The sequence below is a fragment of the Homalodisca vitripennis genome, chromosome 2, assembly GCF_021130785.1.
Source record: "Homalodisca vitripennis isolate AUS2020 chromosome 2, UT_GWSS_2.1, whole genome shotgun sequence".
Lineage (NCBI taxonomy): Eukaryota > Metazoa > Arthropoda > Insecta > Hemiptera > Cicadellidae > Homalodisca > Homalodisca vitripennis.
In genome coordinates this window covers 1,547,627-1,574,314 of record NC_060208.1, presented here as the reverse complement: position 1 = coordinate 1,574,314, position 26,688 = coordinate 1,547,627, and the positions used below count along the sequence as shown (strand labels likewise).

The following is a 26,688-nucleotide window of genomic DNA, read 5'->3' as shown; positions in this document are numbered from 1 at the left end:
AAACATTTTTCTATCCATATCTCGCTATTCTCTCTCTCTCTCTCTCTCTCTCTCTCTCTCTCTCTCTCTCTCTCTCTCTCTCTCTCTCTCTCTCTCTCTCTCTCTCTCTCGCCTGAATCCTAGCCTATAAACGGTAAAAGTGATCATGTCATAGGCATAAAAGAGAGAGAGAAAGAGAAAGAGGGAGGAGAAAAGGTTGACCAAAAAATGCTTCAAAAACTTTAAAAAGCTTCAATAATTGATTAAATTCACGTTATTCTCTTGCATTCTTTTTAAAACTTCAAAAATATACTCTTCGTAAACATAATATCCTCATTAGCTGTATAATACAATAAAATCGTATCTATTTATCACAGTTGTAGAAATATATACACAAAAATTTGCGCTGAAAAACTTATATCTTGGTAGATTTAGTTCTATAATTTCCATTTATAACAAAATTCGTTCTATATAAATAAATATAGAACTGTATAGTCTCAACTGCTACCAGTGCGATAATAGAGGAGTAATAATTGATACAATTTTGTAGATATTGTAATTTAATTTTGTATGAAAGACCTAAACCACAGAAACATCAAAATAAATTAACACATTTGAATAATCTCGTTATAAAGTTGCAATATGGAGACAAGAAGAAAATAAAATTTGTCTCAGAATTTCGATCAAAGAATAAAAATTTTGAATTAGCCTATCTCTTGAAGAAATTGAAAAATCAAGATATTATTTGTAGAATATGTTAGATTTGTTGGTCTCAATAAGCATATTTACTATGAACAGATATTACCTCTGATATTTTATTATTTAGACTTAAAGTTTGATTATGAGTTTGAACCAGAAAGTTTTGATGATTTCATAGTACATTTGAAGAAAGTAAATGAAGAACCTCGTGAAAGAATGAGGTTTACTCACATTCGCCTGACTTCTCGAGTGATTGTTAGAAAATCTTTTTTTCATTATACATTTTTCAAAAGAATTCGAAGATTTTCGTTTATTTGTAGCAGATTTGACAACATTTCCAATCGATTGATTCAAAGCAGATTTGCCTAAGTTTACAATAGATAGCTCAAGAAAGTAGAAGCCTACAGTAAAACATCTATAGATTCGGTTATTTTTTCATTGAGATTTGCTGTGTTATTTATCGGATTCATTTATGGTACATTGAACAAGACCTTACCTGTATGTTGAATTACGGACTATATAATGTTCAACTGACTACTTATAAGGTTAAATAAGGTGGGATGGACAACTTTAAATTCATATATTTTAATAGACTTATTTAAAGCACATGTATCAATATAAACAGGAGAGAATTCTAGATGAAAACTAGTCTCATTGCAAATAATGTAACACTATTCCTTTTAAACATTTTAAGAGATTGAAATATAAAACATTATGTTTATAATGTAATAATTTTAGTTGCAATACTTTAAATTAGTATAAAGGCCTCATCCCATTGAAAGAGTTACTATTATAACCGTTTAAAGAACCGCTACTGCTGCTGCTGCTACTACTACTGCTGCTTCTAGCTGCTTTCTTACTGCTGCTGCTGGCAATCTTACTGTATTGGCTCCCAGCACCGGAGCTGTAACCATTGAAGCCAATGTTGCCAATACCTCCGTAGCTCAAAGTTCCTTCTTGATTGTTGCCATTCAGCATGTGTTTACTGTCATATAAGTTATTCATGCCTCCAGTGCCGTAATTGTAACTACTACTGCTACTACTCAGAGAACTCTTAGAATCCCCGCTGCTCTTTTTGTTACTCATGGCGCTCTGGTAGCTGCTACTGCTGTATATGTTGTTTCCACCATTTTCTCCAAATTCCATATTTCTGTACTGGTTTCCGTGAGAACCGATAACAGAGCTTTCGTATGGACCATATTGGATTGTACGGTGAATATTGGATTGCAAAGGAAGGTTTGAAGTACCCATAACGACGGAATCCAATCCATTTACATTTCCGGAATTGCCGTAACTGTTGTAACCACTACTACTACTTTGAGAACTACTGGAATCACTGACTCGAGCCTTGCTGGAGGAACTTTGCTGTCGGTTGGAACTCCGGAAGTAACCACCTCTGCCTGAACCGGTATTTAAGTCGACTACACCACGATTCACGTTGCTATGGAATACATAAATGGGATTCTCATTTCCAAGTTCCGAATCGTCTCTCCCGCAGTGAACACACGGATATCCAATATGAGAGTTACCGTTAGCATTGTAATTAGAAGAACTCGATCCTGTACTGAATCCACTACTATGAGCTTTCTCGTAGGCACTGTTATAACCGAGAGCGTATTGGCTCTTCTGACCGAACTGACCACTTACACCCGCGTTTCCGTTGAGGGACACGGTTTGGATGGGACTTTTTATATTGGTTCCAAAACCATCGGTCGAGTGACTACCGTATTTACCGATTTCACGATTTTGCATATCGCTATTTGACACGATCTGATAATCTCTGTGATCTAGAATGCCTTGGTCGTTTCCAAAAAAAGACCTTCCCTGTAGGTCCGAACCGATCTCTGATGCATCTGGCACCGTGATCGATTTGCTATCAGAGACACTTGTCGACTCCCCAGAACTAGAAGTAAAGGTTTTTGTAGTTGTGTGAGTGTATTTTTTGTGAACTTGCCGAGTCATTTTTTTTGCCACTACAAAGGCATCTCGCTCGATAGATCTGGTCGCTAAGTCACTCAAGTTTCCTCCACGACCTTTAATATTGTCTTCGAAGGCCACCAGGTTAGCGAGATTCACGTCGAAACTTTTCCCCTCGGTCTTGGCCGAGTCGAGAGATTCTACTTTATCGGTCTTATTCGGTGGTTCCTTTTCATACTCGTTTGTTAAAGAGTTTGAAATGGCTTCCAGAAGATTGTTCTCTTTCATCTGTAACATAAGGGTGTATGAGTAACTCGAAAATTATTAACGAGATTCAAACGCTTTTAATGCTAAGACCTTTGGTTGTAATAATATAAAGTGAACTTCAATTTCTTCTGCGTTATCCTTAATAGTTAATAATTACGTGCACTATAACCATAAATGTAAAGATCAAACTGGCTTTTAGAAGGATGCACGAGAACTTAAAGCCACAATAACGTCTTTAGTCCACTATCACTTAAGCTTTTTTTAGAAATGTACCGATTACTCTGGCTGGTAAAAAGGACAAGATGTAACTGATTACAATTAAATTACGTCATTCAGTCCAATATTACATCAGCTCTTTCGTTAGAAATTTTGAGGGAGGGAATCAAGAGAATCTATGATATTAGTTAGTCCACAATCATTTAATGTAAATACAAAATGATTCCAATTAAATAATTGGAAATGTAACACATAATCTGGCTTCTAAATGATGAGAAAATAACTTGAAGCTACTCAGTGCCGCATTTCGTCTACTATTACTATCACTAATATCTTTTATTAGGGTTAATCTGTCTTCTTAAGAATGCAAGCTAACTTGAAGACTAGCTAATGACGTAGATATAGTGTTGAAGTGTTGAAAATTAAAAACATGCTGACTCAAAATGATTTGATTTGTAGCTGCAAAGGTTATTGACGTATCTTAGCCATTTTCATGACCATCATTTTCATTATCTTTTAATTAATTATGATTTTTAATGCAAGTATATTTAAAAATACTGATCAGTGAGGCAAAATTAAAAGGTTATAATCCATAAAGTATAAATTTATAGAGTAAAATTTAATTTACAAGTACAGTTTAAGTCGGATTCCATTTATTATGTGAAGTATATGAAAAAAAAACTAAAACTAAAAAACTAAAAACTAAAAAACTATAACTTATTTAAGTTTTTTAATAAATTAAATAAACTAATTATTTTTGTATTAAAAATGTAAAAAACTGTATATTTTATGATTTTGAATGAATTTAGAAAACAATGCTTAGTACATAAAATTAAAAATACAAATCGTTGAGTAAAAAAAATCAATTATTGTACCTGTATTTTTATTTTATTATTCTACTTTATGTTTCGCACTTATCGAACTTTAACGCAATGTTATAAAGTAAGGTTTCCTTTCTCAATCAACTTAACGAAATATAAAATATAAGCAATACGGACTCAATTATTGTTATAAACAGTGTTCCGCCTTTACTAGTGAAACAATTATATTCGATTAAACCTAAACTGAATCTGTAATATACTTCTGTTGGCAGTTTATATTTAATTTTAACATGAACTCGTAAAGTTAAATTCTTAAAATATTTAATATAAACTATCATACTTTTTTATAAGCAATAAGAAGTGCTTACTTGATTCAATATATGAATTTGCTTGATTGTATCGCTACAAATAAAATCTGTATAATAATTGTGCAAAATCTCTCATAATACTTGAGAATTCTTTAAAAAATTAACAAAAGTCTGTCAGACTATGTTTTCATACATGTAATGGAAACCTCCGCTACTACTATGGTAACCTTTCTAGAAACCTTGAATGAAACACAATGTTAATGATTAAATTTTCTATCAAGATAACGCGTTTGTTAAGCATTCCACTAAATTTTATAGAGAGCGGATCAAATATTCACATAATTTTCAGAGAATGTATCTTAAAATGTATCCAATTATGTATAATATTATCATTTCAATTTACTACCCAAAAAATACAGGTTTCACGTAATCCATTACAATCAATCTTCATGTTACAAATAAATAGTTTCTTTGAATAAACAACATCAAAGATAGATGCAGGAATAGCATTAGATGTTAATATAGATAGCTGGAGAGTTAATTAGTGGATTATTGAAAGAGTTGAGTTTTTTGCTTGTAAGATATAGGGTGTTACATCTGCTGTCAGTCATAATTTAATACCTCTCAATCAAGTTTTCCTGTCGTAAAGTTATTTTTGGTGAAAAAGAAAAATTTTCATCAGTTGCTATTGGACCGCCGATGGATAAGGAGGTATAGATAAGAGCGAGTCTACTTATCAAGGTCATGCTCCAGCTTGCCCTGATGCAATCTGTTATAGACATTACAGGAGTGTTATTTAATTAATATACAGTGTTACTTTTATCCACGTACCTATTTTAGTGTGTGATAATGACGATGGATAATGAAGTACAGATAAGAGTGACCCTATTATCTAGTTGAGGCTCTAGCTTGTCTGGCTGCAATGGGTTATAGACATTACAGGAGTGTTATTTAATTAATATCCAGTGTTACTTTTATCCACGTACCTATTTTAGTGTGTGATAATGACGATGGATAATGAAGTACAGATAAGAGTGACCCTATTATCTAGTTGAGGCTCTAGCTTGTCTGGCTGCAATCGGTTATAAGCATTACAGGAGTGTTAATGAATTAATTTATTGTGTTACCCTTACGCACGTAACTATTTTAGGGTGTTGGTTTAGCGAACCTACTTATCTGGAGCAAGTTTTCGAGATATGAGTCTGCAAAGGTAGATCAACATGTCTACTCTGCATTGAAAACTTATTGTAATGCCTAAAATCCTTCCTCAGGAATCTCTACAGGAAGTTAGCCCTAGCCATAACCTTTCGCATCCAGAAAATCTTGTCACTTCGGAAACAGAGCAAATGCCTCTTTAGCAATCCGTATAATTTCTCAGCTTCTTGTCCGAAGGGGCAAAAGACTACCAAACTCACTTAAGCACGTTTAAAAGTTGCAACTTAACAAATTATTAGACTCGATTAGCTGAAATAGTTGAAAACGTAAGCAAGTTTTACAACAAGTTTAAAAATTATAACAGAAAGAGGGGTTTTAACATTTACATTGAAGAGCTCAAATAAAAAAAACTGTTAAGAGTTGGACTTACCTCATCGCTGTAATTGACAGTTCCAACAAACTTTGTGCCAGTTGTCAGAGAGTTTGCTCGCTGTAAAGTCAATCTTTTCAAGTGACTGCCAGATAACTTCATTATAACCGAGAACAGCGGAGTACCTTCAGCATTGGTTGTCTTTTCTCGAGTCGCTGCAAGCTTTCTGACATTGGACTCTATTTTCATGGAAGACTCTTTGACAACTTCATCCAAAAACTGATTAACTGATTTTTCGTCTTTATTTTCGTTTTTGCTCCATTTTCCCACCAAAACGACCCCGGCGTTTGCCGCTGCTTCAGCTATTTCACTTGATATATCATTTATTAGTGAGTTTTCTTCAGCCTAAAACACATACTTATGACTTTTTTAGCTTATATAAAGGATTGAATTTGACTTAGTATAGACAAGTGTTTGTGCCCATTATTCGTAATCACAATAGTTATGTTAAATGTATTGTAATACTTAAAATTAACTCCCCAATTATTGGAAAAAAGTGGAAGTAATCTATAATGTTAATCAGTTTTAAATACATGGTGTAAGCTAAAGGATCAAGCAGGTTTTTGAAAATCCCTACATAAACATTTAACTGTCAACACTGCTTTAGTGAAATGAACCAAGTAACTTTTGTTTCAGTAAACCTAATTGCAATGCTCCAAACCCGTAAGTTTATATAAGTTACATGATGAACGCGTTATATCTCTTAGTGATTTCAAGATACACAGGTTTAGATGGGTAGAGGTAGGGAACTCGGTCAACAATGATTTTTACGATGTTACTTGAGAAAATCTTTAAGCCTCTTTTAGATTTATCCAATTTAGAATCATCCAAAAAGATTAGCCCACATACAAGATTGACGTATTTACGCGATTGTACAATATTATTATTAAAATATTTTTAACTTTTCTGTTATTTTTCTTTACATAAAAAGTTAATTCTTAAGGCATATAACAGCACTTAACCTATATTGCGTAGTCGTCCTAAATATCTGCTTAGTAAAACATTATACAATTTTCGAACTAAAAGGCTTAGCCACTCATCCTAGAAGTTTAATATCATCAACTACAATAAGAAACTACTAAATAATAAGAATCGGAATAACTTTGTATTGCAGTTAAGAATGTATCTGCAACGAACAATATCAATAATTGAATAGAAGAAAAATAACATTCTTGGTAAAAGAGAAAACCCTACTAAACTAGATTACGCTACATGATGGAACAAAAAAAAAAAAATCACAGACTAAATTTTATCGTTAATTATTTAGTTATACAATTTGAAATTTTACATATTAAAAGAGAAACGTTTGAACTTAAGAGTTAAAAGAGTTAAAACAGATATGATTATTTGTTTTATTTAGTCCATGAAATTGTATATAAAATTTGTTCTAGTTCTTGTACAACAAGATTGTACCTCTGATCTAACTAAAAGTTTGAACTGCAAAATCAAATAAAAATTATTTACAACAGTTAACATCTTATGGGCACTTATGTGTTTATAATGTTATAATGTTTGCTGTTAAACATTATACATACCTTTTAAGTCTCAATGTTTCAACAAACAAAACATATTCTAAAACAGAAAACATATGGCAAATTCCAAAGATAAGAAAAATTAGTTAGTCTTCTCATTCTTAGTAAGTAAACAATTCTGGATATTTTTGGTAACAAAGCGACATTATGAGGTCCCCAGTTTAGATTATCATCAACAATAATATTTATTGATATTTGATGTCACATTGAATGACATATGACACTATTTTATACATTTTTAACAAGCTACAGTATTCACTTCAAATCATAAGGAATTAAAAGATACATATTTATACCACTTTTAGATTTTATTAAATACATGGTAGGAGTACCTCACACAAAGTGTCGCGTAACAGGTCTCGCTGAGGTCCAATGCTAAATGCCAAGTCTGTAACTTATGGCATTATTGACAGATGAAAAACATATATTTACATTACCCGGTAACAGGTCTCGTTGAGATCCAATGCTACATGCCAAGTCTGTAACTTATGGCATTAATGACAGATGAAAAACATATATTTACATTACCCGGTAACAGGCCTCATTGAGGTCCAATGCTACATGCCAAGTCTGTAACTTATGGCATTAATGACAGATGAAAAACATATATTTACATTACCCGGTAACAGGCCTCATTGAGGTCCAATGCTACATGCCAAGTCTGTAACTTATGGCATTAATGACAGATGAAAAACATATATTTACATTACCCGGTAACAGGCCTCATTGAGGTCCAATGCTACATGCCAAGTCTGTAACTTATGGCATTAATGACAGATGAAAAACATATATTTACATTACCCGGTAACAGGCCTCATTGAGGTCCAATGCTACATGCCAAGTCTGTAACTTATGGCATTAATGACAGATGAAAAACATATATTTACATTACCCGGTAACAGGCCTCGTTGAGGTCCAATGCTACATGCCAAGTCTGTAACTTATGGCATTATTGACAGATGAAAAACATATATTTACATTACCCGGTAACAGGCCTCGTTGAGGTCCAATGCTACATGCCAAGTCTGTAACTTATGGCATTATTGACAGATGAAAAACATATATTTAATTACCCGGTAACAGGCCTCGTTGAGGTCCAATGCTACATGCCAAGTCAGTAGCTTATGGCGTTATTGACAGATGGAAAACATATATTTACATTCCCCATGTAAACATAAAGAAATTGCATCTGCATATTGAGTAATGAGCTTCTAGGATGCTCAAAATGAAAAAAATACAGTCATATACAGTTCAAAATTATAAGTTCCCCTTTTACAATACTTACTAAGCGGAGATAAAATAATACAGTTTAAATTTAAGTACAGTCGTTAGATAAATATTATTGATATAATTTGAATATGAGTTATTTAACTATATTAGCCTACACGGGCAAGCAGTCTGTGCATAGGCTAGATTCGTATTAAAAAGTTTAGTGTTGTCTAAATGTCGGAAACACTAGATAACAACTAGAAACTTTGTTACCGTTACATGTTGGTGTGTTTTAGGGTATAAACCGATGTAGAAATATTTTGTTGTGTGATGAAAGAGTTAAGAGATAATATTGTTGCACCAGACAAAACCATCGGTGGAAGTAAAACCACATACATAAGACCGTGATATGAGGGGTCAAGGCCAGGTTGGTCCCCAGTCAGAGTGAACGAAAGTCTCGGATCCTTGCACTCCAATTTGTAAAAACAGCTCTGTTACATTATTTTTAGAATTTGCAGTAGTACCTGATTCAAATAAATTTAGATTTTAGTCAAGCCATTTTTTAACGTTTTTAAGTCACTCATTGCATTTAATTTAACATATCGCTAGTTTTTACAGGAAATGAAAATGAAACTGTCATCGGCAAACAGATAAAGCTTCCCAAATAAATTAATCCTAGAAAGAAAAGTGGTCATAACGTACTGCCCTGGATTACCCCGTAATCGACGGTTTGTTGTATACTATTTCACCCACAGATTGAAACTACTTGACGCCTTTCTTTAAATTAATTACTAAACCAAGCCAAAGCAGTGCCAGAGACGCATGTAGCTACTAATTTGTCCAATACAATATTGTGACCAATTGAGTCGAACGCCTTTTTCAGGTCTAAGAATATGAGCATACATCTATTGTTTTTATATAGACTGGTATTTAAATCGTTATTTAATTCAAATAAAGCATCATTTATATATTTTCACGCCTAAATCCATACTGACTCTAACTTAAAATTTAATCGTTTTCTAGGTAAGATATAATTATTATGTTCTATTTTTTTAGAGAACACGCTTGACAAAGAGATCGCATTGAATTTTATTGTATCTGCAAATTCGTTAGATTTGTATATGGGAATTATTTTTGCCAATTTAAATGTATCAGGGAAAATTCCTGTTGAAATACTTGTATTAATTAAATGCGTCAAAAGGTTCAGGATAAAGTGAATATTACTTTTAAGAAGATTAGCTGAGACCCCATCCAGCCCCGGGTAGATCCTTTCCTAAGTGCAGTCACCTGTCGTAGTACATCTTGTTCCGAAACGGTACACAGTGTCCAGTGTCTAGTCAGAATCCCCTCCTATGTCTATCTCTTTTGCCAGGTTATTCCAATGGCGGGGGAAAATATTAAAATCTTTGGAAACTTGTTTTAAGAGCATTGGATTCATGATGTCTTCTGGAAGATGCTTTGTAATGGGAAACCATTTCTCGGTGTTGGCTCTTTCAGGTAACATATTTATGATACTACGAAATAATTCTGGATCCCTTTTTGTCTCATTTGATTTCGTTCTATAATATTTTCACTTTGGAAATTTTACAGGTTAGTTCAGTTTTGTCAAAGATCAAAGTATTGTTATTTCAATTCACGGTTAAATGGTCGCTTATTAGGTTTATTAAAGAAGACCCAAAGTATTCTTTTCCCCGTCGTGCGGAGTTGGAAATCATCGCCCACAAAGAAACGCTGTTCCAGAAAAACCACCTTTGTGAGCTGGGTGCCGGGCAGAGAACGTGTGAAAAAACTGACATTCCGTTCTGTTATGTAATCTTGAATTGTACGAAAGTAAGAGTGCGTTCGGGGATGCCTGTCGTGGTGACAATAGACCCAGCCTTCGAAAAGCGGACGGTAAATTCCCACCAGTCAGACGATGATGGTCAGAAGGATGGGCAAGCCGGTCTGGAATCTGGTAAATGTAAAGCGGCGGGATCCCGGGTCGAGTTGAGACGGTATCGTGTCCATCTCAGCGGACAAACTCAATCATGAGACGGAGCTAGGATAATAGCGAGGAGGGTCAGAGAGAGGGATAGCAGCCTTCCTTTTCTTCGCCGGAGGGACATATTGAGGATAGTCCTCAGTATCATAAACGTTGTTAGGTGCACCCATTTTCGGGAGTCAATAATACTAAACGAGCAATAAAGTTCGCGTGCCGCACAATTAAATGGGTCCTCACGTACTGGGACAGCGACAATCGATGTAGTCAACACACGAACAAAGAAATAAAAAAACCCGTAAACACAACATTGAACAGGTACGAAAAAACTACAATAAATAAGCAAGTTTATAAAATGAAACTATGTTTATAACCTCATCAACGTGCAACAATTCATAGTGAAAGTATGACAGCATGTCATACGTTTAATTAATTCAATCAATATTTTCAGTTTGTATATACTTATAGAGTAAAAACATAAGACAATAACATCACTTCTTATTTGAACATCGTGGGTACAAGGCATACCTATTGATTTATTCTGGGTATTATTTACTGAACAGAATTTGTAATGTGTTCATGTAAAGTGTTCAATTTTGTGACCCTGGACAACATGGGACGGCCTATTTACAATAGCTGAAGGACCAAAAACAGAGGGACTGGGCATTAACTTGATACAACAAGCTATTCGCTCAAGACTAAAATGCAAGGAAACAATCTGGAGCAGTGAATCCGTTTATAAAGTAGAATCACAAAGCAATAATTGAGTTTTAAATTCAATTTTTACGAAAGAAAATCGTCGAGGTAACTTTGCATCCATTTCTCACTGATGAGGTGTACCATACTGATTAGATACACAAATACTGATATAATTCCTACCCTGGACCGAGGAAATAGTATGATATTGAGAAGCAAGAACATGTACTTTACTGTATCATGTATCACCTTTACATATGAATGACTGCCATAATGTAAGTATTGGAATGTGAAAGTATTCCTGAAGTTGGTTTTAGTTTCAATTTTCAATAACAATACCTACATCCATACAATTTATAGAACTGCACTGCATTGAACTGGGTCTCATTACAAAAATATCTATTAATATTGTTTCTCGGGGCAAAATACTTACTCGAATTTTGCGTTGGAAATATAAATAACTTGAACTAGGAGTGCAAAACCGGAAATAAGAATTACTCACAATTTTGCTTAACTTCTGGGCCTCTTAATCATCAACACTGAGTAATGGGTACCTGATGGATGGTATTTGGCTAATTTCATTTAAAAAATATCACAGGACCCTATCAAAGTACATCACAGGTGAATTCACTAAGAATGCTCTTAACTTCCACTTCGAATTTTCTCTACATTGATATAAAATAGTTAGTGTGTTACTGAAATCGCGGGAGCTGCCCAAACAAATACACGGCATGTTGCATAGTAGTTGCGGGAAAAGACGCGCTTATGTATTATAGGTAAACCGCTAGCAATAAAACCTTGTTGAGTTCACGCAGGGTGGGGTAAATACCCCTCCGCCGCCCCTCTATTTGATCAGCTGACTAATCCGGCTCGGTCGGTATCGTTCACTGCTGCGACCCGTTCAGTTGAACCGGTCAGTACAGAGTTACTAAGCCTTTCCGCTAGAGCGTGTTTTACCGGTCATCGTGTTCAACAAAATGAACGACTGAACGGAATGACCAAGTGAACGAAAGGATCCGCTTGCAAAAAAGTGTTCGAATATAGGAAGAAACAACACATCTTACAGTAAATGGATAGATATGTAACAATTAATTAATATATTAGATTAAATGAAGATAGATTAAAAAACATTCAGCGTAACAGATTTGTATTATATTTCTCATGTTTTGTGCCGTAACGTGTGTTTGAGTTACAAATTCGCTTATGTGTTTCAATTACCTAATCTTTACTGGTTTAAAAAACGCGTGAAGGATTGGTTACTATCGTTAGATGGCGAAGAATTATACTCGTATAGACTTGTTGTCCCTTATTATCGCTGAACTTCTAACCCTTCCTCACTATTTATTGTTATTCGGTTTGTCCTTCACTATAATTACCATAACTAATACTTCATACGACAGTGCAGCAAAACTAGATTTATACTGGGTTACGTATCATTATCAATGTGACTTATCAATTACCTGCGTGGTCACTGTTGTCATTGCCATCCAGCCGGAGTAAAAATACATTCTATAACCATTTAATAATATCAAAATTACAAATATATATATATATATATATATATATATATATATATATATATATATTTTTTACTTATAATATCATTTGTTCTATTCTTAGTTTTGAGTTCCAATATTCACGATCAGAGCCAAGCACAGGCCCTAGGCCTATGTAGGCTCTTCCCAGGTAATACAATTCTTTTTTTTCAAATTTCAATTGAATTAAATATAATTACTACAAGGTTTATATATTAAGAAATAACAAACTACGTATAAGTTCCGTATTGTTACACTCTGATACATGGTTTCAGACATTGTATGTATATGCATACGTTTGTTGCACTACGTGTATATGTTCTCGTATATGTGTTTTATTGTACTATTTTTGGGAAAATAAGCCATTTTTATTTCCTTTCATATACTTGATTTGGAAAAAAGCATCAAATTTATTCAGTTGTCAGGCAAAATTGAACCAAATTCTTAAAGTGAACGGTCTTTTGAAACACTCTGATCCGGATCACTCGTTCACCTAACTGACCCGTTCGAATTGAACGACACATCTCTAATGGCCACTGCCACTTCACGGCTAACCTCAAAACAACAATGCTTCCTGGATACATCTATGGCTACATTAATCTGTTTAATTAATATTTTAAGCTTGTATATGCCTACACACAAAAATATATAGTTATAGAACAGGTAAAGTAGCTGAAGTGTAAACAAAACTGTAAGAACGAGACACGATCCACACAGCTGATAAACAGATACAAGAAGGTGCTGGTCCCACTCCCCACCCCAACTCCCCGCCGGAGGGGGGCCCCTCCTGCGCGGTACTGCTCAGAAATTTTCTTCTGCGCAGGTTTCTTTAATAGCGGTTGACCTATAGTTTGTTATTAATCCTTTTCAACAAATTTAAATTTGAATATAAATTATTTAAAAAGTATTTCTATTCCTAGTTTCTTACATTAAAATAATTTTCAATTATTAGAGTTAATTAATATTTTAAGGATGCCTTGTTGAAGTTATAGTTTAAGGTCAGGAAGATTTTTTGACTTGCTAAAAGAAAATATTAACGTTTTTGTGTATTTTAGTGTTATTTGTTGATTTTTGACTTACCATAAACCTTTATTTAAAAATATTTTATTTTTGTCAAGTTTTTCTGTTTTGGCTTGCCTCATCGTGCAAGAAGGGATTTAGTTTATGTTATATTATAAGTTATATTATGGGTTATATTTATTTCTTGAAATTGATGCAATTTATATAAAAATATGACTTTATAGTGGAATCATTATTTCACTATGCTTGATTCTCAACCTTTATTTGAAATTGGTTAGAACGTATTATATGTTTCCCTGCATATCAGGGGCACAAATTACATACAGAAAAAAGTTATTATGGAGCAAGACTAGTAGTTCTTATCTTCCTGAAAGAACTCGTACAATCTATAAAGTATATGTTTAAATTTACCAAAATGATGTGGTAACTTATACTCTTCACTTAAAAAAAACATTTAATTTATTTTAAAATGCGTGATTTTTAGAATTGTGTACGTACCAGATTTGTAGACGATACAATCAAGTTAAGACTTAAAAATAGAAAAACCACACGGACACTGATCGTCTGCACCATCTGTAAGAAAATAAAGAATGTTTATTATTCAAGTATTCAGGTGCTAACATTTTGTTATGAGACAGTATAAAGAGATGTTTATTCACGCTGACCCGGGTATGGTTCAGTTATCCCTAAGAATATACTTTATCTTGATGAAGTTAGGCTAGTAAGTATGTTGATTCAGTCCAAATATTTTAAATTATCGTACAACAGATATTAATCTGAAGCAGAAGGCTGAGCTACGACGTTAGTTGCCAATATATCAGGATTCTGATCTCATGGCTGATCGGATTTTCCCAGCCATGCTTCATCTCCTTTTATCATCCTATTGATTCCGTTATTTTTAATATTGCAAAAATTCTATAACTATGTTACTTTTTTATTTCTCTAAACATACTTCGATGTTGTGTAGTGCCTTACAGTTGTTTATGTTACTGACCTCTTAATAGGAATACAGAAATTATAAAAAAACCGCCGTGAAATAAATAACAGTAAAAACCGATATTAAACATTTTAAAATTATTAATGGATATGATTACGTATTTTTCATGGTTTACAGTTATGCTAAATACGAATATTTGTCATAAGAATACGTTTTTATACTACGACAGAAGATTTCCCACTCAACTTCAGTTACTTTTCTACGACATTAATAAGCATATAAAATTATAATTAAACAACAATAAATTATAAAATATTGTATTAAATATTAAAACTAATAACTGAAATTGTCATATGTATGCTAGGACCACATACACTGGTATTAACGGTATTAGGTGCATTTATTCAATCACTCGATATTTACAAGTTATACAATTAACTATCCTAGCCTTACGAAAGGCAGTGAATAAACTACGTATTTTATAGGGCTACAACTTTGCGTGCGGCTTTACTTTAATAAGTCGCCTTGTAAGGTGGTACGTTGTTGCAGAGTATCCTTTGTTTATTAGAAGAGAATTCCTTCAACCAACTTACGGCACGATGAAAGCAAAATCTGTTTTACTATTTGTATCGGTCGATACCTACGCGATTACCACGTTTCAGCCAATTCAAATCAAATCATCTATTGGCACAATTATAACAGTACAGTTTTGTGTAAACGTCACAATAACATTAAAACATCGCGCCAGGTAATTACTATATTTCTAGTCTAAACCAAATTAACTTTACAGATATTTCATACGATGATGGGGGCAGCGTCGTCAAAACTGTATGGTTTCTTCGGGCATAGAGTCAAATATTTTGGACCAAAGAAATATAGTGACTGTTTAAACAAAAATAATATAAATTGTCCGAGCTAGTAAGCTCGGATCTATTCGAGTATCGTAATTATGTTTTATAGTAAGAAAAAGATGTTGGTGCTGAAAGACAAATATGAGGGTGTGATAAATAAGTGGTGAGGGCAACATTGATACGACATAACGCTCCCCGCAACTGCCCCCCCTGCCAAGGCCCCAGACGATCACAAGAGCCCTCCTCTGCAGAATAAAGATAACCTTTACGAGCGCCTACGTGAACTGGGTTTTAATTTAGGTGTTATCTCGAGGGATGTTTAAATATGTAACTAGTACCAAAGTTAAAGTTTTTTGAGCTTAAAGTTTGAAACAGGGCATGTATTTCTTTTTATCGCTAGTAGTGCGGGGTGGCGCCACAGAAGTCAGCTCTCATGGTCAGATGCATTCTCGATCGCTACTCTTCCGACCTCAGATCGCGTAGGAAAGTCTGGTACGTGATTTGAGGTCGGGAAAGTACTGAGCTGCAATTCCCATGTCCCTAGCCATCGGTAGGAGCTTCTGTATGGGCCTTCTGCGCCACCCCGTGCCCTAGCCATCAGTAGGAGCTTCTGTAGGGCCGTCGGCATCACCTTTACCCCTAGCCATTAGTAGGAGCTTCCGTAGGGCCTTCTGCACCACCCCGTGCCCCTAGCCATCAGTAGGAGCTTCTGTAGGGCCGTCGGCATCACCTTTACCCCTAGCCATTAGTAGGAGCTTCCGTAGGGCCTTCTGCACCACCCCGTGCCCCTAGCCATCAGTAGGAGCTTCTGTAGGGCCGTCGGCATCACCTTTACCCCTAGCCATTAGTAGGAGCTTCCGTAGGGCCTTCTGCACCACCCCGTGCCCCTAGCCATCAGTAGGAGCTTCTGTAGGGCCGTCGGGATCACCTTTACCCCTAGCCATTAGTAGGAGCTTCCGTAGGGCCTTCTGCACCACCCCGTGCCCCTAGCCATCAGTAGGAGCTTCTGTAGGGCCGTCGGGATCAACTTTACTCCTAGCCATTAGTAGGAGCTTCCGTAGGGCCTTCTGCACCACCCCGTGCCCCTAGCCATCAGTAGGAGCTTCCATAGGGCCGTCGGCGCCATCCCGTGCCCCTAGCCATCAGTAGGAGCTTCCGTAGGGCCGTCGGCATCACCTTTACCCCTAGCCATTAGTAGGAGCTTCCGTAGGGCCTTCTGCACCACCTCGTGCCCCTAGCCATCAGTAGGAGCTTCCGTAGGGCCGTCGGCATCACCTTTACCCCTAGCCATTAGTAGGAGCTTCCGTAGGGCCTTCTCCGCCACCCCGTGCCCCTAGCCATCAGTAGGAGCTTCCGTAGGGCCGTCGGCATCACCTTTACCCCTAGCCATTAGTAGGAGCTTCCGTAGGGCCTTCTGCACCACCCCGTGCCCCTAGCCATCAGTAGGAGCTTCCGTAGGGCCTTCTGCACCACCCCGTGCCCCTAGCCATCAGTAGGAGCTTCCATAGGGCCGTCGGCGCCATCCCGTTCCCCTAGCCCTTCGTAGGGCCTTAAACGCCACCCCTTGCATCTGGCTATTAAAATAAAAACGTCCCCAGAGATAATACCCTAATTTAAGCTCAGATAACGTGAGCTCTCGTAAATTTTAACGTTGACTTTGGTACTACTAGTTACATATTTATGGTAACGTAATATAACCTAATAATATCACATAATAAAAGACAATAGATAAGGAGAGAGGCCTCCGTACAATAGAAAAGTACCTAATATACTGCCATCTACTTGTATGAACGCGCTTGATTACTTTAAACTAAAAATCACGTGAAAACTTCTTTGGTTACAATAACTGTGTAATAATGCAGTAACGCACCCAAGGAGGCTTTGTAGCTGTTACAACTCTGTCGTAAGATTTAATCTACTGCACAAAGTAGACTACTAAATCTATGAAATAACACATGTAAAAACTTCCCTTAACCCTTCTCCCATCAAGAAATCCTCGCAACGTCACTGGTTAACTCTCCTGCGCGATATTACTTTGATCTTCTTCACTACTTTCCGATCGCTATGAGGCGCTTCTAACCTGCTGATTACCTCTACTCTACACATGTTTAGTCTTTAGTGGGTGGAAATGCTGCTGTGACCACCCAGCTTTTCAGTTCTTTATTACAGCTTCAACTTACTTAGTCCATTAATAAATAGTTTATTTACATATAAAATTTCCTTAAAAGGAATTACTACTATTATATGATATGAACTCAACACCCTTTTCAGCGATAAAATAAATAAATAACAAACAAATTAATTGAAAAGAATTTGAGCTTTAAGCGAAAGTTATTATTCAGATTTATGTCTTCAAAATATATAAGCAACCGATGTCAATTTATCAAACCAATTGCTACTTAAATGTGATTACTTTCTGGGCAGTTAAGATTATTATTTATTTCGTCCCTAATCTAGAAAAATATATTACATTTTATATTCATCCAAATATTCCAGTCTTAAATTACGAATTTTATCTGTACGTAATATTAGGAAAGGTTAGAAATCCCCTTATTATAATGCACTGTCGAGTATCATTGTCCAGGGCTGTTTTGTAACTGCCATGTAATAGGCTCAGAAACTCAGAGTTAAGTAGTGCTCGAAAGTTGTAACAGGTTTAACCTGACAGGCTCTCGTGACAGGGGCTAAAACAGCTGCTGAACTCACTGAACCTCTGTTTAACTTACATTTCTTTAGTATTGACATCAGTAAAGTTGTAACAGGTTTAACCTGACAGGCTCTCGTGACAGGGGCTAAAACAGCTGCTGAACTCACTGAACCTCTGTTTAACTTACATTTGTTTAGTATTGACATCAGTAAAGTTGTAACAGGTTTAACCTGACAGGCTCTCGTGACAGGGGCTAAAACAGCTGCTGAACTCACTGAACCTCTGTTTAACTTACATTTGTTTAGTATTGACATCAGTAAAGTTGTAACAGGTTTAACCTGACAGGCTCTCGTGACAGGGGCTAAAACAGCTGCTGAACTCACTGAACCTCTGTTTAACTTACATTTGTTTAGTATTGACATCAGTAAAGTTGTAACAGGTTTAACCTGACAGGCTCTCGTGACAGGGGCTAAAACAGCTGCTGAACTCACTGAACCTCTGTTTAACTTACATTTGTTTAGTATTGACATCAGTAAAGTTGTAACAGGTTTAACCTGACAGGCTCTCGTGACAGGGCTAAAACAGCTGCTGAACTCACTGAACCTCTGTTTAACTTACATTTGTTTAGTATTGACATCAGTAAAGTTGTAACAGGTTTAACCTGACAGGCTCTCGTGACAGGGGCTAAAACAGCTGCTGAACTCACTGAACCTCTGTTTAACTTACATTTGTTTAGTATCGACATCAGTAAAGTTGTAACAGGTTTAACCTGACAGGCTCTCGTGACAGGGGCTAAAACAGCTGCTGAACTCACTGAACCTCTGTTTAGCTTACATTTGTTTAGTATCGACATCAGTAAAGTTGTAACAGGTTTAACCTGACAGGCTCTCGTGACAGGGGCTAAAACAGCTGCTGAACTCACTGAACCTCTGTTTAACTTACATTTGTTTAGTATCGACATCAGTAAAGTTGTAACAGGTTTAACCTGACAGGCTCTCGTGACAGGGGCTAAAACAGCTGCTGAACTCACTGAACCTCTGTTTAACTTACATTTGTTTAGTATCGACATCAGTAAAGTTGTAACAGGTTTAACCTGACAGGCTCTCGTGACAGGGGCTAAAACAGCTGCTGAACTCACTGAACCTCTGTTTAACTTACATTTGTTTAGTATCGACATCAGTAAAGTTGTAACAGGTTTAACCTGACAGGCTCTCGTGACAGGGGCTAAAACAGCTGCTGAACTCACTGAACCTCTGTTTAACTTACATTTGTTTAGTATTGACATCAGTAAAGTTGTAACAGGTTTAACCTGACAGGCTCTCGTGACAGGGCTAAAACAGCTGCTGAACTCACTGAACCTCTGTTTAGCTTACATTTGTTTAGTATTGACATCAGTAAAGTTGTAACAGGTTTAACCTGACAGGCTCTCGTGACAGGAGCTAAAACAGCTGCTGAACTCACTGAACCTCTGTTTAACTTACATTTCTTTACTATTGACACCAGTAAAGTTGTAACAGGTTTAACCTGACAGGCTCTCGTGACATGGGCTAAAACAGCTGCTGAACTCACTGAACCTCTGTTTAACTTACATTTCTTTAGTATTGACATCAGTAAAGTTGTAACAGGTTTAACCTGACAGGCTCTCGTGACAGGGGCTAAAACAGCTGCTGAACTCACTGAACCTCTGTTTAACTTACATTTGTTTAGTATTGACATCAGTAAAGTTGTAACAGGTTTAACCTGACAGGCTCTCGTGACAGGGGCTAAAACAGCTGCTGAACTCACTGAACCTCTGTTTAGCTTACATTTGTTTAGTATCGACATCAGTAAAGTTGTAACAGGTTTAACCTGACAGGCTCTCGTGACAGGGGCTAAAACAGCTGCTGAACTCACTGAACCTCTGTTTAACTTACATTTGTTTAGTATCGACATCAGTAAAGTTGTAACAGGTTTAACCTGACAGGCTCTCGTGACAGGGGCTAAAACAGCTGCTGAACTCACTGAACCTCTGTTTAGCTTACATTTGTTTAGTATCGACATCAGTAAAGTTGTAACAGGTTTAACCTGACAGGCTCTCGTGACAGGGGCTAAAACAGCTGCTGAACTCACTGAACCTCTGTTTAGCTTACATTTGTTTAGTATCGACATCAGTAAAGTTGTAACAGGTTTAACCTGACAGGCTCTCGTGACAGGGGCTAAAACAGCTGCTGAACTCACTGAACCTCTGTTTAGCTTACATTTGTTTAGTATCGACATCAGTAAAGTTGTAACAGGTTTAACCTGACAGGCTCTCGTGACAGGGGCTAAAACAGCTGCTGAACTCACTGAACCTCTGTTTAGCTTACATTTGTTTAGTATCGACATCAGTAAAGTTGTAACAGGTTTAACCTGACAGGCTCTCGTGACAGGGGCTAAAACAGCTGCTGAACTCACTGAACCTCTGTTTAGCTTACATTTGTTTAGTATCGACATCAGTAAAGTTGTAACAGGTTTAACCTGACAGGCTCTCGTGACAGGGGCTAAAACAGCTGCTGAACTCACTGAACCTCTGTTTAGCTTACATTTGTTTAGTATCGACATCAGTAAAGTTGTAACAGGTTTAACCTGACAGGCTCTCGTGACAGGGGCTAAAACAGCTGCTGAACTCACTGAACCTCTGTTTAACTTACATTTGTTTAGTATTGACACCAGTAAAGTTGTAACAGGTTTAACCTGACAGGCTCTCGTGACAGGAGCTAAAACAGCTGCTGAACTCACTGAACCTCTGTTTATCTTACATTTGTTTAGTATTGACATCAGTAAAGTTGTAACAGGTTTAACCTGACAGGCTCTCGTGACAGGGGCTAAAACAGCTGCTGAACTCACTGAACCTCTGTTTAGCTTACATTTGTTTAGTATCGACATCAGTAAAGTTGTAACAGGTTTAACCTGACAGGCTCTCGTGACAGGGGCTAAAACAGCTGCTGAACTCACTGAACCTCTGTTTAGCTTACATTTGTTTAGTATCGACATCAGTAAAGTTGTAACAGGTTTAACCTGACAGGCTCTCGTGACAGGGGCTAAAACAGCTGCTGAACTCACTGAACCTCTGTTTAGCTTACATTTGTTTAGTATCGACATCAGTAAAGTTGTAACAGGTTTAACCTGACAAGCTCTCGTGACAGGGGCTAAAACAGCTGCTGAACTCACTGAACCTCTGTTTAACTTACATTTGTTTAGTATCGACATCAGTAAAGTTGTAACAGGTTTAACCTGACAGGCTCTCGTGACAGGGGCTAAAACAGCTGCTGAACTCACTGAACCTCTGTTTAACTTACATTTGTTTAGTATTGACACCAGTAAAGTTGTAACAGGTTTAACCTGACAGGCTCTCGTGACAGGGGCTAAAACAGCTGCTGAACTCACTGAACCTCTGTTTAGCTTACATTTGTTTAGTATCGACATCAGTAAAGTTGTAACAGGTTTAACCTGACAGGCTCTCATGACAGGAGCTAAAACAGCTGCTGAACTCACTGAACCTCTGTTTAACTTACATTTCTTTAGTATTGACATCAGTAAATATCCGTGAAGCCAATTTCACTTATAATTATTGGCTGAGCGTAAGCTAATCTGTATCTGCGTGTCCACACAATATCTCTTAAATTAACTGAGCTACAGATTTTTTAAATTTTGCATGAACCTTCATATACATGGGATTTGGCTGAGCGTTACAAATATTTTCACTTCGGTCTTATGGGTAACGATGGTGGTAACGAGAAAATTGTAGAATAAACATATTTTGAACAAGCTAACCACCGTTTTATGAGATTTTAATGTGTGATATACTAGCATAGTACTATATTTACATAGTGAAAAAAAAACTATTAAGTGAGAGTCAATTATAAAAGGCGGTCACTTAAACCCTACAATGAAGCTCAATAAACAAAAATGTGTAAATGTCATGCGTCAAAACATCTCGATAAAGATATACATAGGTTTAGAACTATATATGGTTAGATATATGGGTTTGCATGAAACTCCATTTCTACATAGACAAGAATGAGCTACTGTATGTTGTGGTTAATGTCCGACCTTGGAGATTGGCTGAACGTCATTAAAGCCCTTCACTTAGTAGACTGACACATACTTGTTTGTTTGCGTTTGGTTTTACAATATATTTTCTGGCTGATGTCTGTCTGTCTCTCTGATTGGAGGGCATTTACAGAGTGAAATAAGGTAATTAAAAATTATTAAAAAAATTTGCAACAGCCAAATAGATACTATTTCACAGTTCAAAATCTTACATATATACAATTATATATGATTTACGATTATTAAGCATCTTAAAAGCTGTACAGAGTACCATGATATACAGCATATCATTGATTATGTTTTAAAAATTCAATCATTTCTGACATAATTTAATTTATATTATTGGCTTATCACTGATTATATATTTCCAAAAGATTGGCTGAAATTAACTTTAGTTTAAGACCAATAATGTAGAACACAATTAATGTAATAACACTATAATAGATGTAAATACGTTACCGTAGTGTTGGTGCCTGAGATAAATGACTAAATGACAGTTTGTTTCTTATCGCTAATTTCAACTAGGTGTTATTTCAGGTTTTCAATGACAATTGTTTGCTCCCACTGTATAACCAGTTTTATGACTTTCTGATAATAACCACATATGGAAGACATAAACTGTTACGTGTCTTAGTTTTGTAGTGAATGGCAATGATGGACTATAAAATTTTGAAATCACAAATTCATATCCCACACCTCTGAGTACGTACAAACTGTTTAACTTAATTACATATGACGTTATTATACTTCCATTGAAAGAGCATAAATTAAACTTCATAAAATATTTCCACTTAGGTAACAAACCATCAAACGTCTTAATATTAAAATGGAAATAACTATCTTAAATATAACATAAAAAAACCTTTAAAATGCTATAAATTATATCGTTTAAGACATATGAATTTTTATCAAAATGGAGCACGCGTTCTTAAGAAACTAGTTTTCCTTTTTTATGTACTAACGATTCCCGCAACTGGACCTAACCCTCGCAAAAGAACTAAGGATGAAGGTAACGAAAATAAGATGTCCCATTTATTAATTCAAACAACAAGGTCATTCCCTAGAACTCCATAAGCAATTTTTGGTCTAGTTCAAATCCTATGTCTGGAACAGGCATTCTGGAACTAGTCCAGATACTATAGGTTCTTAGCATCTAGAGTTATAGTTAACACGCATGAATGCTCAATACATATAAGATGAGTATATGAATAGGATTCCCGTAGATCTGCCCAGTTACGGGCAATCCTATGTCTCACAAGTACTAGCATTATGGAACTAGACGGAGTTACTATAGATTCTCGGAGTCTAGAGTCATAAAGTTTTTGACACATCCTGTGAGACGTCAAAATCGTAGAACGGGGTTTTCCGGCTCATAGTATTAATAACCTGTGGCTTATTTGATCACCACGTCAGATGATAGAAGATTTTGCCTTTCCTGTTGAAATAGAATGTTTTCAACTCTATAACTACCGAATGACGGACCCATGAAATCCATGAGGATGTCTTGTCTACACACAATCGATACTATGATTTAATGAAATCCATGAGGATATCTTGTCTACACACAATCGATACTATGATTTAATGAAATCCATGAGGATATCTTGTCTACACACAATCGATACTATGATTTAATGAAATCCATGAGGATATCTTGTCTACACACAATCGATACTATGATTTAATGAAATCCATGAGGATATCTTGTCTACAAATAAAGGATAATTGGTTTATTGAAATCCATGAGGATGTCTTGTCTACACACAATCGATACTATGATTTAATGAAATCCATGAGGATATCTTGTCTACAAATAAAGGATAATTGGTTTATTGAAATCCATGAGGATGTCTTGTCTACACACAATCGATACTATGATTTAATGAAATCCATGAGGATATCTTGTCTACAAATAAAGGATAATTGGTTTATTGAAATCCATGAGGATGTCTTGTCTACACACAATCGATACTATGATTTAATGAAATCCATGAGGATATCTTGTCTACAAATAAAGGATAATTGGTTTATTGAAATCCATGAGGATGTCTTGTCTACACACAATCGATACTATGATTTAATGAAATCCATGAGGATATCTTGTCTACAAATAAAGGATAATTGGTTTATTGAAATCCATGAGGATGTCTTGTCTACACACAATCGATACTATGATTTAATGAAATCCATGAGGATATCTTGTCTACAAATAAAGGATAATTGGTTTATTGAAATCCATGAGGATGTCTTGTCTACACACAATCGATACTATGATTTAATGAAATCCATGAGGATATCTTGTCTACAAATAAAGGATAATTGGTTTATTGAAATCCATGAGGATGTCTTGTCTACACACAATGGATAATCTGGTTTAATGAAATCCATGAGGATATCTTGTCTACACACAATCGATACTATGATTTAATGAAATCCATGAGGATGTCTTGTCTACACACAATCGATACTATGATTTAATGAAATCCATGAGGATATCTTGTCTACAAATAAAGGATAATTGGTTTATTGAAATCCATGAGGATGTCTTGTCTACACGCAATGGATAATCTAGTTTGATGAAATCCATGAGGATGTCTTTGCCTACACACAATGGATAATTGGTTTATTAAAATCCATGAGGATGTCTTATCCACACACAATGGATAATCTGGTTTGTTACATTCCATGAGGATGTCTTGTCTACACACAATCGATACTATGATTTAATGAAACCCATGAGGATATCTTGTCTACAAATAAAGGATAATTGGTTTATTGAAATCCATGAGGATGTCTTGTCTACACGCAATGGATAATCTAGTTTAATGAAATCCATGAGGATGTCTTGTCTACACACAATGGATAATCTGGTTTAATGAAATCCATGAGGATGTCTTGTCTACACACAATGGATAATCTGGTTTAATGAAATCCATGAGGATATCTTGTCTACACACAATGGATAATCTGGTTTAATGAAATCCATGAGGATGTCTTGTCTACACACAATGGATAATCTGGTTTAATGAAATCCATGAGGATGTCTTGTCTACACACAATGGATAATCTGGTTTAATGAAATCCATGAGGATGTCTTGTCTACACACAATGGATAATCTGGTTTAATGAAATCCATGAGGATGTCTTGTCTACACACAATGGATAATCTGGTTTAATGAAATCCATGAGGATATCTTGTCTACACACAATGGATAATCTGGTTTAATGAAATCCATGAGGATGTCTTGTCTACACACAATGGATAATCTGGTTTAATGAAATCCATGAGGATGTCTTGTCTACTTCTTCACACACAATGGATAATCTGGTTTAATGAAATCCATGAGGATGTCTTGTCTACACACAATGGATAATCTGGTTTAATGAAATCTGTGAGGATGCCTTCTTCACACACAATGGATAATCATGTTTAATGGTATCCCCATAAATTGTAGGAAATTTTGAATCAATGTTTTATCCTGAGCCCCGTAATAATTCTTTATTTTTCTATCATTTAAAACTGTTAGGAGGGCTGTTAATTGTCTACAATGTCTCTTAATTTTATAACGCGCTTCTAAAATATAGGCGCCAACTTTTCCTTGAACGTGTTTTATATTTACAGTTTTAAAGTCAATAAAACATTATTGTAGATGTTGCTATAAGTAGTGCTATATTCAGAGCCAAAAGTAATGTGATATAAAGTTTATTATTAAAAATATAGTGTTTAAAATATCATTATAGACTGTAGTTTTGTGTACTGAAATTTTAAGTTCTGTCATTATTTGTTACAAAATATATAACACTACATTTGGAGAATTCAAATTGAAACCAACAACGTGCTGCAATGGACTGTCACTAGAAAAACATACCATACAGTTAAATTATCTCAGGGATATCTCAATCCCCTGAACTTGCTTAGGACAAACGTTTTACAACACTACAACACACTTAATACCCAATAATATACATTCCATGATACTTGATATTCATGCTATACCGGTAAACAGATTTGCCCCTGACAGTTTTAATCGGACGGTCTCAGGTTAAGAATATGCTTTACGATTTATAAGGATTTGATATACAGTACTAATTCATGAATTATAAAAAAATGCCTTGAAGATTTTTGGATCCAATCTATTCTACCTTTAGAACTAACCTAGCTCATAAGTAAGTATTAGGTGGTGTTAATGTTTGAAGATCGTGCCTTATGACATGGTACTCCAAAAGAACTATACACGATATTTTGAACCCTTCATTAACAACACAACGATACAACACAATATTGTCACACTTGTTTCAAATAAACGTTCATAGTAGTCAATTTGGTTCAATATTAATTAGCCTATGAGGAGGAAATGGGTCAGTTATCAGAGGATCAAAGGGTGTTTGGGAACCTAGACAAAGGGCTCTTTGGTTTCCC

General features: G+C 35.8%; 1 protein-coding gene across 1 annotated transcript; it reads right to left on the bottom strand.

Moving 5' to 3' along the window:
• Window positions 1-1,244: 1,244 nt before the first annotated feature.
• Window positions 1,245-22,853, bottom strand: LOC124353469 (filaggrin-2-like). The gene is made up of 4 exons (XM_046803312.1): window positions 22,728-22,853; window positions 14,261-14,335; window positions 5,793-6,137; window positions 1,245-2,883 (listed from the first exon to the last, which is right to left on the bottom strand). The coding sequence occupies exons 2-4, from the start codon at window positions 14,333-14,335 to the stop codon at window positions 1,432-1,434; spliced, it is 1,872 nt and encodes a 623-aa protein (XP_046659268.1). The 5' UTR covers window positions 22,728-22,853; the 3' UTR covers window positions 1,245-1,431.
• Between the last annotated feature and the right edge of the window lie 3,835 nt (window positions 22,854-26,688).